Below are 16,933 nucleotides of genomic sequence, written 5' to 3'. Positions count from 1 at the left end.
GCGAGTTTTGTGCTTTAAGCGGGTTGCGTGTGCCCTCTGCTGTCAGAGACCTAGAACAGCAAGCGGACCTGGCCTGGGGGAGCGCCCCCCCCCCGCCCCCTGCCTTCACCGCAAGCCCCCAGGATTCAGACAGTGAATACCAGCTCTCCCCCTCTTGAGCTGTGTGAGCCAGGATGGCACACTTAATCTCTGAGACTCAGTTTCCTTTACTGAAAGCAGGGACAGTGTGTCATAGGATTGATGTGAATTTTAAAGGAGATAGTGTGTGTTCAGCTCCTGGTACCCAGAAGATGCTGCAGACACGGATTGAGTCTGCTTTGATTTGCATATTCCAGGCTTCTGGTGGGCTGTGCTCGCGCTAGTTTGAACGCTGACCCCATGCTTCCCTGTGACTTCCGTCCCACCTCCTGTCCCAGCAGGGCTCGGAGGGTGTGGCAGTTAAGGACCCGCTCGGAATGCCGTCTTCTGTCTTCCGGCTCCGTCGCCTCTTTGTCCCTCGGCTCATCTCTGTCCCTCGTCCGTCCTCTCCTGCTCATTCCCTCCCTCTCTCATCCCCTGCTCCTGGAGGCAAACACCTATCAGCACCCCAGTCGCATCCCTCCTGCCCCACTCTCTGTGTGCTGACCAGGGAGAGACCGCCGATGCCATGTCCAGCCGAGCCCGAGCCCTGCACCCTGCAGCTGTCCTGAGTGGCAGCTGGGAGAAGTCTTGCCTCCGGGCTCCACTGACCTTGATGAGTAAGTGCAAGGCTGTTAAGAAATAGGGTCTTGGGCTGCGAGGTAGGATTTGTGACACAGTGCCTGGTCAACACTCCTTCCTTTGCTGAGCCCTGTGGAAGTGCCCCGGGGGACGTTCAGTAGGCTGGCCCGCCACGAGGAGAGCTCTGGAATGGAAGTGCGGAGGCCTTGACTTCAGTCCTGGCTCCATCGCTAAGTTTCTGTGTGACCTTGGACAAGCTCTACCTCCTAAGGTTGTCAGTTTCCTCCCCTGTAAAATGAGGGGGTTGCCGTTCTTGCCAGATCAGCTGCTCTGGGAATCAATGGAAGAGATGCTTGGGGTCCTCTAGGGGCCTCTGCTCAGACCCCACGGGGTGGTAGACATAGAAGATCGAGGGTCAGGGGAATCCAGGTTCTGGTGCCAATGCAGTCACACCTCGCTGGGGTAAGTGGCTTACATCAGGGCCTCCGTTTCCTCATCAGAGTCACCCTCAAACCTGCCAACCCCATAGCGTTCGGAGGAAAAGAAGATGCAGTAGCACATGTGGAATCACTTGGCAGAGAGAGAAACTGCAGGCGGCTCTCCTCTCTGTTCACCCTGAACTTCATGTGATGCCACATGAAGTGCCACATGCCACACTGCATCTCCAGGCTGGGCTCCGGGGACGCAATAATGAAAAGAGTGAACCCAGCCCGTGTCCTCCTGGGGGACGGGAGAGAAGGGTGGTCACGTGGAGAATAAATGCGAATTGGATTAAGAGCTGTGAGGGAGACACATATGAGACCATGCTGGGGAAGAACGGGACGTGGAATCCGGACTAAAAGGCCAAAGGGGTGACGTTTACATGAGCCCCGAGGGCACGGAGGAGCAGCAGAGAGCGGCAAGCATGGCCCTTGGAAACGAGAGAAGCTGCTGTAATGGAGGCACTGCAAGAAGGAACCTGGGCCGCTGGAGGCTGTGCCACAGGCTGTTGGTACCAGCATGAACCCACCTTTCGGAGGGGTCTCTCTCCATCAGCCGAGCTCTTAGGGCCCAGCTGGGAGAAGGACACTGGACCCGGCGAGTCAGCCATGAGGGGAACACACCAGCATCACGGGCATGGCTTGGAGGAGAGCATTGGTATTTATCCACTGGCCGTCATAACCAGGGGTTTTAGATAAGTCACCTCATTCCTTGGTCATCCGTATCTTTCAAAGAAGGGATAATTTTCATCCCCAGGAAACACAGGCAACAGAAACATCTCAGAGAGGTGAAGCAACTTGCCCAAGATTCCAGAGCTAACGAGTTCCCACCTGTGTGAACATAAGCTGATGGGTGGAGGTGTATGGATGGTAGCCCACTGTGCTCCAGCAAATTACCTCTTAGGTCTGTACCAGGCTCTGCGAACAGTGGACGTTTATACGTGCTTCCTGGACGGATGAATGATGTGTTAAATGTGTCCACAGTTTTATGAGCTGCATTACAAGCCCCGTGCATTTATTTTTTTTTTGACCCCCATGTAGACCCATGAGATAAGGAGTCTGTGTGGTTCAAAGAGGCTGTGTGGTCTTCACTTGGTCACGGATTTAGATGAGAAGCAGAGATGGGAATGTGGTTTCCCTGACCTTTAACGTATGCTCCTTGACCCCCATACACATAAACTCTCGGCTGCTGTGTGTGTGTGTTTGGCTCTCCTGGTGCCTCGTGGAGAACAGAGCATGCTCGGGAGCTAAGGGCCTTTGCTTGCCTTTCCTCTTTTATGACATTGACCCCGGGGATGTCCCTCTGTTGTTCATTTCTTCTCTTTCCTTCTTTTGCCAGGGGGAGAGAGGCCTGGATGGATTCCCCGGGAAGCACGGGGACACTGGAGAGCAGGTAGGCAGGCAGGCATTGGCTCCAGGGGCCGGACAGGACTGGGGCCTGTGCAGAGCTCGTAGGACCTGGGGGCTGTGGCCTTTGTCCCACTCGGCTGGGGGTTCCAGGAGGGTTAGCGACCAGCCCCCAGCTTACGGCCACACGTGGACTCCTCCACGCCAGAGTGGAGGGATTCCAGAGAACACACCACGTTAAATCCATTCTCACCTCAGCAGTACGACACGTGATCATTAACGTAAAGGCCATGGGCGACGCGCACGTGTTCAAAGTGCTGTATTCAGTGCAGTCCTGTCCCCCAGAGTAAAAGATTACTAACAGCCCTGATGGTCATCAATAGATACAGGAGAATAATATAAAATTAATGTGGAAATTAATAGAGCTTCTAATGTCCTGATATGATGTTCTCTGAGATGCGCTGTTAAGTGGAAAATAAAGGCAAGTGTAGGATGGCGTGGGAAGATGCATCTATGAGTCCAAAGGGGACCACATGGAGGTGGCATTGGGTTAGTTGAGGAAGAACGTTCTAGCAATAAGTACAGTCTGGGAAGCCTTGGCAAAGCGGCCTGGTGCCTTCTGGGGAAAAGGCCAGGTACAGATTTGGAGGTGCAGTGGCCTCAGCCTCTTCCTTCTCCACTGCTGCCCCTGACGGCCTCCCTTTCCTTCTTTCCTCCAGGGAAGACCCGGCCCTCCTGGCGTGCCAGGGCCCCAGGGAGAAAAGGTAAGCCAGGCCCTGCGGTGACAGATGGCTCTAGACAAGCAGGTGTGTGAGCTGAACGAATCAGGGCCTGGGGTGTGTGTGCTGGAGGGCCCAGGCTGGAGCTCTGGGAGCAGAGTGCAGACGAAGGTGGTGAGTCAGGCATTAGAACTCAGCCTACAAGAAATGTCTGGTTATTGTACTGAGACATTTTTTTCTACTTTTAGGAATAAAAATCTATTTAAAAAACAAACAACAATCCCTATTATATAACATCCGGACATATTAAGATATTGTGCTGCCCTTAAATGGCTTTTTGGACTAACGCAGATACGAACAAATGCAAAAGAAAACCGCACAGACGCCTTTTCCTCTTTCTCCTTTTCTCCTTCTCTCTCCTCTGCAACATTTAGTTGTTGTTTTTTTTTTAACCAGAATTATACTCCTGAAAATGTGCTAGATATTTCATAAATAAAATAAGGTTTTATCTCACCCTGCTGGTCATCTATTTTAGAGCATTTTCCCAACAAGGCTTAACTCACTGAATTTGCTGCCTAGGATTTCTTTATCTCAACAGAAAGAACTGCATGTAAAATTTCTTTGTAAACTGTGAAGTGCGGTGAAACCGTATGAAGATAATGACCTTCCCAGGCATTCAGGGTCACAGAGGGAAACTAAGAAGGTGTGCTGTGTTCTGGATTATAGTGGGAGGAGTGATGAAATAGAGCCCTGCATTTGAGTACAAGAGAAAGATTTTCTTCCAGATCTTAGGCCCTTAGGAGATACATCAGACTTTGGGTCTGAGAGCAGCTAGGAGAGAGGTTGGGGGGGAGCAGGAGAAATCCAGCTAAGCCAAGGAGGGTGAGACCAGGGCTGCCGCGCTTCTCAGCGTCACACTGCAGGGTTCGGGTGAAGGTCGCTGCCCTATCCAGACGAGTTCTCGCTCGGCACACGCTGAAAACAAAGGGAAAGAAAAAGGCTGCTCTGACTCTTTACCGAAGCAGACAGGGTAGAGTTATAAATAAATGAAAAGATACACAAGCCAAAAAAGCCTCTGTTTAGGAAAGGTGGCTGGAGAGTATTGATCTCATTCAAACTTGCGCACTTGGGCTTCAATTCTAGCTGAGTTAATTATTCTCTCTCGAAGTATTTTTAGAGTTGAGATTTACATTGTTATGTTATCCTAGTGTCAGGGTTTTAATGTATTCTTGCAGTTCCTTGACAGGGGATGCTAAAGCCTAAAATAAATAGTTTATTTCAAGTCCTGAAGAGGGAATGTGTCTTAAAGTTTGGATCTAGGTGACAACTCTTTCCCAATACTGTGTGTGTGTGTGTGTGTGTGTGTGTGTGTGTGTGTGTGTGTGTGTCTGTGTGTGTTATAAATTCCAGGCTTCCACTTGATTTATAGAGGTGTTTGGCCCCTCCTGATTGGTAAGCAGCTGAGTTGTACATTGCTTATTACGATGAATGCAGCAGAAATGGGAAGACGCGGTCAAGGGTCACGGTATGACGTGGGACATTCATTTGGAAGAGTTGAGAAACCAGTGGTTCTCAGGTGATAGAATGTGTCCCAGCTCATTCTGAGAGAACATCACTGGGACAAATCTTAGCTGCTTTACAATTTGAGAAAGTCATTGGAACCATAGAGCTGACCTTTTAACCCCCCTAACTTTACAGATGAGAAAACAGAGGCCCAGAGAAGTAGGGTGTCTTGTTCAAGACGCCCCAGTGGCTACAGACCAAGGTGTATAGATCTGCCTGCCCATACGATGATGCACCACAGACCTCAATATCGGGGGCTGCTCTACCTATTCTGTATTAAGAGTTTTAATGGATTGACTCCATGGTTATATTAGTTATCTTCTGCTGCATAACACATCATCCTGAACCTGAGAAGTGTGGTCTCGCCCAGTTTCTGAGGGCCAGGAATCTAGGAGCGGCACGGCTGGGCTCCTGTGGCTCAGGGTCTCCCAGGAGGCCGAGCTGTCGCCAGGGTGTAGTTATGTCATCGGAAGAATCCACTTCCAAGCTCACTCACAGTGTGGTTGGAAGCCTCAGTTCCTTGGTGGCCATTGGCCTCATTACACGGTCTTCTCCCTAGGGCTGCTCACAGAAGTGGAAATCACTTCCCTAGAGTGCGTTGTAAGCTCTCTGAGACTGGGGTTTGGCAGGCGGAATCCACAGTCATGTTTTATAACCTCATCCTGCAGCAGTACCTATGACTTCTGCTGTGTGTTACTGGCCACATAGATGAGCAGTGGTACAGCATGGTCCTGCACAGGATGTGAATCCCAGGAGGCAGGGGCCATCTTGGAGGCTGACTCCCCCAAGGGATAAAATAGATCTTTGAAAAATATGACACCCACGTAGTGGAAAGAAAGTGATTCAAGGACAGAGTAGCTTTTTCAGTGTCCTCATCTCTAAGGTAGGGTAGTATCTGAGAGGAAAAAATTTACTTCATGTCAAGTCCTTGGAACAAGGCGAGGCGTTTAAAAAGGATCCGATACCTATTAGCTATACATACACAATTCTTACGGATGGACTATAGCATCTTAGTTTTCCTTAATAATGGTTTAATACATTTGATCTCATAGTCTGTAACATTACCTGTGCAAGTGAGAAAACATGCGTTGATTAATTGATTTCGTAACTATCATTGAAATTCACTTTTGTGGTGTAATGATGATGAGAAATGCAACAATGAAGACAATAAAAATAGATGTAATAATGAGGCGGGGTGTAAATAAAAGAAGAAAGATACAGTTATGAACCTCAAAAGATTGATTATTCAGCCACATAATGCTCTCTCTCTCATTTATATATAATAATTTATGTATATATTTTATATGTATCAATATTTATATATATTATATATTTGTACATTTAAGACAGCCACACAACAGTATTACAGTATAGCTCAGAATGTCTTCTAACAATCATATTAGCAAAATATTAATAAGGTTTGGGGGAGTGTAGGGAAAAAAGACTTCTGCTTGGGAGAGTTGAAGAAGGCTCGTGGGGGAATGGAGAAGACACACCCGAGCTGGGTGCTGACTGCGTGCAACTGGGCTTGCATCCAGGTCATGGAAGTGTGTGGAGAGGATAGAGGGTGATCAAGAGTGCCGTGTGTGAGCATGTGTGTGCACCTGTGTGTATGCGGGTGGTGACGTCATGGAAAGGAAAAGCGAGAATGGAAACCCATTTCTGAGGCAGGACCCGGTTATTGCATGTGAGGAACAGAAAGGCAGGTACAGCAAGGAAAACCGACACTCATTAACTCTGTACTTGCCACGCGCCTTTGCTGTGTGGCTAAAAACTGCTCTAAAAATAGTCTGTTTTGAAAAGACATTCTTAATTGAGATTTTAGAAAAACACCTGATGCTATGTGAAGAGATGTGAGTTTTTCCAAGTCTAAGAAAGCAGTGGGACCATCAGAATTGTGACCGCACCAGTCAGAGGAAACAGGTCCTGTCCATAAGATAGAACTCAAATGCAATGAAGGGTGACAGACGTGCCCTGAGTCCTTCCCTCCTACTCCTCGGCCTTAGGGTTTAATAGATGCTTTCCTATTTATCCAGCAACTCATTTACTCTTTGCCAACTTACTAAACAGTAGTTTTTCAAGGCTTCCTGTGCTCCCTGAGCGAGCCTCTAGGGAAAATGCAGTCATATCTCCAAGCTACATGTGGGAACATTGGCTACAAGCAGTGTCCTCGTTTTAGCTATAGGGCACTAGGGTAATAACAGTGAAGATTTTTCTGTCGACAGATGTGCCCAATGTAGAACCAGGATGTAGCCCACGCTCTGGAAAACCTGACCTAGCCACAGCCATCAGAGCCTGGCGGTAAGGCAGAAGGAGGCAGAAAACAAAACTTCTGTCCATCATGATCTGGTGAACATGGACAGGCCTCATCACAGCGTCTGTGGTAGTTATTACTTGCTGAGTGTTTACTGAGCGCTGACCACGTGCTGAACCCGTGACCGGGCACAGGGGACGCACCACAGGGTGTAATCACGCTCCTGATGTGCGTAGTGCAGACCTGCTACGAGCAGGTGCTCACTGGACAGTGGAGCAAGGGATGCTCTTGAGCAGGAAAGTGGTGGGAAGAGCGCCAGCCAGATCTAGGCACTGGGTACACAAGTGAGAGCAAGGCTCCTACAACCTTGATGCAGAGATATGAACGAGACAGAACACTTGAGATTGTTAAGTCAGTCAGCCCACGTGATGGCGCGTGTGCTGGAGCACAGAGAAGGAGGTGGTCCCGAGGACTTGCATGGAAGCAGGGGCCCTGGGGGTGTGGGAGCCCAGCCCGCAGGAGCAGGTGTCACAAAGTGTCTCCAGGCCCGTCCGTGTTCTGCAGACGGCATTTTTTCATTCTCTTTATGGCTGAGTGATGTTCCATTGTATATATGTGCCACATCTTCCTTATCCATTCATCTGTCGATGGACATTAGGATGCTTCCATGTCTTGGCTATTATAAATAGTGCTGCTATAAACGTTGGGGTGCATGTATCTTTTTGGATTAGAGTTTGGTCTGGATATATGCCCAGGAGTGGGATTGCTGGAGATTATCATATTAAGTGAAGTAAGTCAGAGAGAGAAAGACAGATATCATATGATACCACATATTTGTGGAATCTAAAAAAAAAATGATACAAATGAACTTATTTACAAAACAGAAATTGACTCACGGATACAGGAAACAAACTTATGGTTACCAAAGGGGAAAGGGGGGAGAGATAAATTAGGAGTTTGGGCTTAACAGATACACACTACTATCTATAAAATAGGTAAACAACAGGGCCTACTGTATAGTACAGGCATATACTCAATATCTTGTAATAACCTATAATGGAAAAATCTGAAAAAGAAAGTGTATATATATATATATATATATATATATATATACACATACACACACACGTGTGTGTGTGTATGTATGCGTATGTATGTGCACAAAGGGAACAAAGTACCCTCTGTTGGAACGTTTGTCATTTCTCCGCAGGGTGCCATGGGGCCTGCAGGACCTCCTGGGGTACCGGGCTCGGTGGTAAGTGATGCAGTCACCAGTGGTTGGAATCACGGACTCAGATACTGATAGGATTGTGTAGTTGGGAGAGTTGTTGCCTCTGAGAATGAGGCGGGACTGTTCTGATGACACGAGCTGGATACAAGGCTTTGCCCGCTGAAAATGGGGTAAAGTCAGAGGCGAGTCAGAAATTGCTGCCTCCCGGCATGCCGTGCGCCACGCGCCGCGCAGTGGAGTGAGGGGGCTATTAAGGAAGGGCCACCGGCTTTGCTGACGTCTGGTTTGTCCCTCAGGTGCAGAGAGAGGGCCTGAAGGGCGAGCAGGTAAGAGGGACGTGGGCCCTTCCATCGTGGGGCTTTAGGTGGTGGCAGAAATAGGAAGGCCACCGGCGTGGGGTGACACTGCTTGCTGAGCTCAGGTGCAGCCCTTCAGAGACAGGTCAAGGTGACTCTGCCAAGAATGCAAATTCCCACCCTGGGTCCCCTTTGGGAACTTGGGAAGAAAACTCGGAGTCAGCAAAGGGTCATGGGTGGTGACCCGGGGCATAAGGACGGGGAGTCATGACTAATTCTAGTTTGACTTGTGTTACCAGGGAGCCCCGGGACCACGAGGTCACCAGGGCCCTCCTGGGCCACCAGGCGCTCCGGTAAGTCATCCCTCCCCAGCCCGGGGTCCACACCTCTAGGTCTGGAAAATCATAGCCATTCTCGCTTCCGAGCTCTGCGTTATTTCAGAAGCTCCTCCCGTCGCCCTGAGCGATAGGGGTTGTTGTCAGCATCTAGCCCAGGAGGAAACTGGGCCTTGAAGACTGAAATCACTGGGCACGGATCATGCAGTGAGCAAGTGCGGAGCTGGACTTGAAGCCCAGGCAGCCCGCCTTCAGGGCTCCCAGTCCCAACATGCCAGGATTGGGGTTTCTGGTGTTCAGTCTGCGGTTTCAGTTTCCCTTCAGATAAAATGGAATAAAAACATTGGACACTTCAGTGCCAGTTGAATCATCTCCAGTGCACATTTGCTTTTCACATGTTTCTGATTAATACTGACTTTGCAGTGGTTTGGAACACTTCAGCCTTTGGTTTCTCCCTCTGTTAAGAATTTAATGATACGTAAATAACCATTTGGGAAGAGGCCATTCAAAGGGACTCTGTGATCATTTTTGATGTGAGTTCAGATACTAAGGATAATTAATAAGAATACAGTAAATTCCACAGGTCAGTGATTGGACCTTTGCTCCTCCTGGTAACATGCTGTTGCTTCTTTCAAGTGACTGTTTTACTGAAGGAAATAAAACAGCTCTTATCTTGAAATGTCCATAAATCAGGTTTATAATTGGATTTATGATAAGGCCCATTCCTCATTAGGATAAATGTATATGTTTTTGCTGGGACAAAACTAGAAGAAACTTAGAAGATGTTTTTAATTCCAGTATAATTAGAACAATTTCACATCGAAAAGTTCAGGTCAGAAAAGCTCCCTTCTGTCTCTGTAACCTTAGATACCTTGCTTAACCTTTCCAAGGCTTGGTTTCCAGAGCTCTCCACCATTGTTACAACTGTTGAGAGATTTAAAGTAGATAATGCAGGTAATGCAGTGTGCTGTCGATATTAGCTCTCCGTGCATATATGCACATATATTTCAGAGCATAACTGGCAAGTACTGACCATCTGTACTGTAGTATACTTTACGTGCAGACATTTGCATATTAAGTTTGCGAGGGTGAAGTTGTTATTTTTCTGCTTTTACCGATGAAGACATTGGTACAGAGATACTGCACAAAGTTATACAGCTAAGAAGCAAAACTGAGCTTTGAACCCAGATCTGTCTGACAGACTAGTCTGTGCTCTTTTCATACCTGAGTGCACAGTGCAGCAGTATCTCCTCTGAGATGCACAAAGGAGAGAATTACTTAAACTTAGTGGCTCCCACTAAGGGATAAGAAGCTAAGAGTGCTCAGCCCTGCTTAACTCATGAGGCAGCCAGCCTTCTTGATCTCTCACTCTGGGATCCGGGATGTAATAACGGGCAGTCCTTCCCCCTCATGTGAACTTTGTTATGGTAAATGAGGGAGGGAGAGAAGGAAGAAACCTCAAGCACTTGTGGTCACATACTTTATTTTATATCAGTCGAAATATTAAGGCTGGAGATACAGGGATGAAAGCACGTGGACTGATCCATGTGAAAGGAGTGTGAAAAAGAAATAATTGTGAGTAAACACTTGCAATCTCTAGATGATTAATGAGAATTCTCTGCATGTGTCATTCCTGTGACCCATTGTATAGGACAAGGAGAGGGTCCTGAACCCTCAGTACTTGCAAACACCAGAATACCTCAACCCTGCAGCCCAGTGGAGCTGTCCAGAGTTCTGAAGAGGTCCTCCGGGCTAGATACTCTTGATAGAATGGGATTGAGTACAATGCATGGTGTTGGTGTTGAAATTCCCTTGCAAGGAGTTCAGAAACCCAACAGCCTACCTAAAGACCTTGTGAAAAGTGGGGAGCAGTGATGAGAGACCAGGAGTGTGAGGTTCTTAAGGCCACAGCCAATATCCCTCCTGTCTCTAAATCCACAAGTTTATCACATGGTGGGAACTTAATACATGCTTACGAAGGAGGGACCCCCATGACAGATATTCAAGAGGGACATCAGAGTGGGACCTGACTGCAGTCTGAGCTCATAAGGAGCAGTGTGGCCATGGAAGGCACTTGGAGTTAGGAGCCAGAGCATCTGGTTTCATGTCCCAATTCATCCACCAAGTAGCTTTGGGTTTTTGAACTCTACCCCTCTTATCCTCTTCTGCTTTCCTAAGTTGGAAATCATTGTCAGCGACGTCATTTCCTACGTAAATGTGCTGTGAGGGTTAAATGAGTTGATGTAGGAAGCACTGTTCTGTGAAGCCTTATTAAGCCCAATACTGATATCAATTGTTATTTCTGTCTTTTTTGAATCCCTAGCCCAGGGCCTACCTCAGAGCAGTTGCTCCCTAAATATTCTTTGAATTGAATCAGATCGAGAACCTGGCTTCAGTGACTTCTGTTGAGAATGGAAAATTTTGAGTTTGTGCTTAGCAATCCCAGAAAGAGGCACACGTATCCCATTCTCTAAATGTAATATAAACAGTTTATATGTAAATATAAACAGTGTGCGGCATTCTCCATCCTTGTTGAGGAGGCTTGCATCTTTGATTCTTGCCCCAGGATGAAACAGATTCTGGTAGTTTTAGCAGCGTTTGGTTGAGTATAATAAAGAAGGGCCAGCTGGGCAGACCAGATGTGAGACGTTTCTTGATGCTTAATGAAAACTCACTTCTGCAGGGTCTTCCTTCCCTTGATGTGTGCCCTGAGCTCACTGCAGTAATCCTTGTGAGGAAGGGAGATTTAAACCTTTAATTACTACAGTTTGTACATTCATGTACTCATTTTTATGGTGTTATTAAGGGAAAAGACCTTAGACTTAAATACAATTCCATCACTTAATAGTTATGCAAAATGTGGCAGCAGTAGCTGTTTGCATGATAATCATACTATTGAAGATGAGGAAATTGAAGCACAGAGAGGGAATTTCTGGCCCAAATTCACCCGTAAAGTTGGTGATAAGAGTCTCCGTTAGAGCTGAAGTTTTCATTTTCCCATTCCCGTTTCATGCCGTATTCTAGGTGACCTCAGTAATACATTTGGGTATAAAGCAGGTGCTGTCAGGCGGTGCTTTGTCAGGGCTTTGGTACCCATTCTTCACGTGGTCCTCACAACCACTCGGGAGGAAAGTTTATTGTCCTCACGCTGGAGATGAGCGAACTGAGGTCCACAGATGCCCAGTGACTTGTCTGAGGTCGGGCAGCAGGTACCTAGCGAGGTGTAACGGGCAGGATTTTACTTAGGTCAGCAAGACCTCTTTCCGCACCAGTTGGCTTTTTGTTTTTTGTTTGTTTTGCTTTGTGGAAATTGATCTTTCTCAGATGATTTTATTTATTTATCCAGACCCTTATTTTGCATATCGCAGTTGATGGAGAGTCAGATAACCCAAGCCAGTTCTTGGCGAGCCAGCAAGATACAGGGGCAAAGGCACCAGGCTTAGAGCTAAAGACACTTGGATTCCAGGCACCTCTTTTGTGTGCACTTTTTACAAAGCAGTGATGCGAGGCCTGTGGTCCTTACTGTACTCATCTTTAAAGTGTGAATGATGGTGCCTACACCTTGGTTGTTAATCACATTTGATTACATCAGATAGGTGCACATATTTTAAGTGTTGTAGATTTGAGGGAATAGGATTTTTTTTCCCTTCCAACCTCCCAGTTTCCCCACTGGAATGGGGTGGTATTCTCCTATCCAATGAGAGTGACAGGGCCAAGTATATCCTGTGGTCTTTACTCAGTATTTACCATGGTCTGTCTCTCTTGTTTTTTCCCCTTTCTCCTCCTTCTAAAGGGTCTGATGGGTCCAGGAGGCAAGGATGGACCTCCTGGTTTGCAAGGTCTCCGAGTAAGTAAACTGTCTTTCCTTTCTGGTGCCCCAACTCAGCCACACTGCCCCCACCCCCCATTGTAGCTGCTCAGACAGAGGAGATGACCCCAGTCTTGGGAGCATGGGATGAATATTGGAAGCAGATTGAAGGGTTAGATTGAGTTCATCAGCAATGGTTGAGGATGGGCTGTGTGTTCAGCCTTGAGCTGGGTCCTGGGTCATCTCATGCAGATGAGTCTGTGGTCTGCCATGAGTCATGTATATAGAAACTCACATCCCTGTGTGATCAGAGCCCCAGTAGAGGATGCCCAGTACTGAGAGAACACAGGGAAGGGGCAACTGACCCAAGCTGGGGGCCAGCCAGGGCTTCCTGAAAGTGGTAATGTTTGAGCTAAGTCTTAAGGAAAGAATAAGAAAAAACAGCAGTGAAAGAATAGAGGTCTGCCAGTAGGCTGTTAGCCACTCCGATCTAAACATCGTCATTATTTTTGAATACCATGTCATAACGTCTTATGGTATTTCATTTCATTCAGCCCTTGTCTTTTTATCCAAACGGTGCACACCTTATGGGTTTGAATCCACCAGTAGGCACAGCTCCTGACACTGTGTTTTAAGGTAGGGGGCGTGGCATCTCTCTCCTCAGCGCCCTCACGGCAAACTGGGACTGACCTCGACTCTGTCCTCAGGTCCCAGCACGTGCCTGGCGCAGAGTCAGGGCTCAGCTCACGTTTCCTGACCTCGAGCCCTTAAGCTTGTAACATATTTTATTTAGTTTGTTTTATTCACATATAGTTGATTTACAACGTTAATTTTTGCTCTACAACAAAATGATTCAGTTATCCATATATATACATTCTTTTTCATTTTCTTGTCCATATGGTTTATCACAGAATACTGAATATAATTCCCTGTGCTCTACAGTAGGACCTTGTTGTTATCCACTCTATATATACTAGTTTGCATGTGCTCACCCCAAACCCCCACTTCATCCCCTCCCCGCCCTCCTGCCCCTTGGCAACCACAAGTCTGTTCTCTATGTCTGTGGGTCTGTTTTGTAGATAAGTTCATTTGTGTCATATTTTATTTTTTTTTTTAATAAATTTATTTTATTTATTTATTTATTTTTGGCTGCGTTGGGTCTTCGTTGCTGCACGCGGGCTTTCTCTAGTCGCAGCGAGCGGGGGCTACTCTTTGTTGCGGTGCGCGGGCTTCTCATTGCAGTGGCTCCTCCTTGCAGAGCACGGGCTCTAGGTGTGTGGGCTTCAGTAGTTGTGGCTCGTGGGCTCTAGAGCGTAGGCTCAGCAGTTGTGGTGCACGGACTTAGTTGCTCCGCGGCATGTGGGATATTCCCGGACCAGGGCTCGAACCCGTGTCCCCTGCATTGGCAGGCGGATTCTTAACCACTGCGCCACCAGGGAAGCCCCTTGTGTCATATTTTAGATTCCACATATAAGTGCTATCCTATGATATTTGTACTTCTCTTTCTGACTCACTTCACTTAGTATGATAATCTCTAGGTCCATCCAGGTTGCTGCAAATGGCATTATTTCATTCTTTTTTTATGGCTGTGTAATAATTCCATTGTATGTAAACACCGTGTCTTCTTTACCTGTTTGTCTGTCGGTGGACATTTAGGCTGTTTCCGTGTCTTGGCTATTGTGAATAGTGAAGCTTGTAGCATCTTTTACTGGTTCACTTAAGAAAACAGCTCCAGGACACATGCGTCCAGAGACCGTGAGGCAGCCCCTGGTGGTTGTGAGCTCATTGCCCTTGGAGGTTTTAGTTCAGAGTCCGGGTGACCTGACAGGTGGGTGGAAATGAGGGTGCTGGCATCTGGCAGAGGCTGCCGCAGTCCCGTGTATGGCTTCACATATGAGCTGGAGATTCCATAGCTCAGTGAAGTGGATGGTGTCACAGATTTGCTGGGATTCACTCTGTCCAAGGTGGTTGGGCCCACTGATCACACTGTACATCTTCAGTTCTGAAGTGGGCTGACCTGTTTCTGTGACTCAGCACAGACTCCAACCTGTCCTTACCCACCAGTGAACTTCCTCTTTTGGTTTCCAAGCACCTCTGCATCCTGTAACCATCTTGAAATCTCAGGATTCTAAGAGGAGCTTATTGTGAAGGCTAGCTCTGGAGCATGGTAGGGTGTCATGAAGGCAGGGCGGGTGGGAGAAGTCACTTATCCTACTAGAAGACCTTGGATATGTCACCTCCCACTCAACATCACCAGCCCTGGCCTCAGTTTCACTGTCAGTCAGATGGGTCAAAGCTGGGTTGCCTTTGCCTTTGTATGGAGTGAGGATCCTGGACTTTGCAGCAAGATGCACCTGGGTTTGAAGCTCAGCTCTACTTCTCAGCAGCTGTGTGACCCTTTAAGACACCCAACCTCTCTGAGCCTCTTTACTTTGTTATGGTGGGAAGGCAACCCAGCCGGCTGAGTTGTTGTGAGAAAAAGTGCCCAGCACAGGGCCCTTGGTGGGCAGCAGGACGTGGCAGCTGTCACGGCACTCATTCTCCTGACACACTCATGCACAGTCTTAGGAGAAAACAGCAGTCCTGTGCCTTATGTGACTGACGTTTAGATGACCCTTATCTCATCTTGCCTTGAAGTGCTCCAAGTGTTACTTTTCCTAATACAGTGTTAGGCGGTGAGTGGAACTCTTGATGCAAGGATGACTGCAAAGGTTTTTTGTTTTTCTTTAATCTATATCTTTATTTAATTGGCTCTTATTAAGGGGAGAGGGGACAAATCTTGCCTGGAGCTTGCTTGTCTAGACCCACGCTTCCTTGGCCATGACTTCTTGGCACCCCAAAAAGTGTTCGTATGTTGCCCAGGGACGGTTGTTGTCCTTCCCAGAAACACCTCTAACCCCTAAGAGTAATAATACCAGCTACCCATGCAGCGGGGGCAGGGGCCTTGGGGATTGGACGCGTGCCCCAAGAGTGAAGATTTGCGGAGTAAAAGAGGGGGACCCAGAGAAGCAGTCAGGGTAGGACTGGGGTAGGGGTGCACATATTGAGTCGCTGAGCTCCATCTAAGTACCAGGCCTCCTGACAGGGCTGGGGAAGGGCTGCCGTCCCTCTGTCCATGAGCGGACAGCGGGCTCAGCCACCAGCGCCTCTCAGGGACGCACACACAGGACCGTGTGTCTCTAGGGCCTTCTTCCTTCCTCCCTTCTTCCCTTCCGTGCATCAGTCAGCCAGCAAAGCCCATGAGTGCCCTGACGAAGCACAGGAGCTGCGCTAAACGCTCTGGGATCCCTGAAGAGGTTGTGGTCTCCGCCCCCGGGAGCTCACAGCCCGTGGGACTTGAGACGCATGAACAGTGAAGCCAGATGCCTCCGTGGGGACCAGTAAAGACTGTAAGTGTAGAGAGGACAGAGGGAGCTCGGTGGAGAGAGGCCATGGGGCTGGGAACAGGGAGCGTGGTATTTGAGGCAGCCTCGCAGGAGTGAGCGGATTTCAGCAGGAACAGATGGGGACACTGAAGAGAGTAATTCAGACACAGGGAGCCCCCCCCCCCCGAGAGGACACTTGCTCACGTCCATCCGCTTTTATCCGGCTCCCCGGTCTCCAGCTCAGAAGCACGTGTGTAAGTGGAAGGGCCACACACGCGGCTTTTACTTCAGCCTCTGCCAGCGTCCTACGAGGACCCTGGCCTCATTTCTCTTCTTTTTCTGTTTCTCTTGTCCTTTCCCATCTCTGCCATTTTTCTTCTACTAGCCCTTCTCCCATCCCTGCATCTTCTTTGCTCCCTTTTCCTTCCTTCCACAAATTCATTGGTTCAGCAAATATTTCTTCATCATTTACTGGGTGATGGGCATTGTTCTAGGCAAGTGGGGTCCTTCAGTGAGAAGAATAAAGATCCCTGCCTTCAAGATGCTTACATTCTGGTGGCAAGGAAAAGAATCATGCTGATCAGCATTTAAATAAACAATTCTGGAGAGCCACGGAGAAAGTCCTGTTCTGGCGGGTTCTCAGGAGGTGAGGGAGTTGGCTGTACGGGTAGCTGAGGGGAGAACAGAGCAGGCAGAGGAAACAGCTAGAGCTAAGGCCCTGGGGCAGGAGGCTGCTTGTGTGTCAGGCCAGAGCGAGCAAGGGCCCAGCATGGAGGAGGCGAAGTCCTAGAACTGGGAGCAGGTTCATGTCGGGCCTCGTGGGCCATTGTGAGGGTC

At 48.2% G+C, this 16,933-nt stretch overlaps 1 protein-coding gene across 1 annotated transcript in view; it reads left to right on the top strand.

The window, feature by feature from the left end:
• Positions 1–16,933, top strand: part of COL22A1 (collagen type XXII alpha 1 chain) — a 260,806-nt gene that overhangs the window by 120,779 nt on the left and 123,094 nt on the right. The window contains exons 17-22 of the mRNA XM_027132542.1: positions 2,518–2,571; positions 3,245–3,289; positions 8,272–8,316; positions 8,589–8,618; positions 8,888–8,941; positions 12,717–12,770. Of these exons, the coding sequence (XP_026988343.1) occupies positions 2,518–2,571; positions 3,245–3,289; positions 8,272–8,316; positions 8,589–8,618; positions 8,888–8,941; positions 12,717–12,770 (282 nt within the window). The remainder of the gene's footprint in view (positions 1–2,517; positions 2,572–3,244; positions 3,290–8,271; positions 8,317–8,588; positions 8,619–8,887; positions 8,942–12,716; positions 12,771–16,933) is intronic.

This window comes from Aethalodelphis obliquidens, unplaced genomic scaffold (assembly GCF_003676395.1).
Source record: "Aethalodelphis obliquidens isolate GAN/ISIS:26980383/991018 unplaced genomic scaffold, ASM367639v1 scaffold41, whole genome shotgun sequence".
Classification (NCBI taxonomy): Eukaryota; Metazoa; Chordata; class Mammalia; order Artiodactyla; family Delphinidae; genus Aethalodelphis; species Aethalodelphis obliquidens.
Note: the sequence above shows the minus strand (reverse complement) of the source record. Positions and strands in the feature narration are given on the sequence as shown.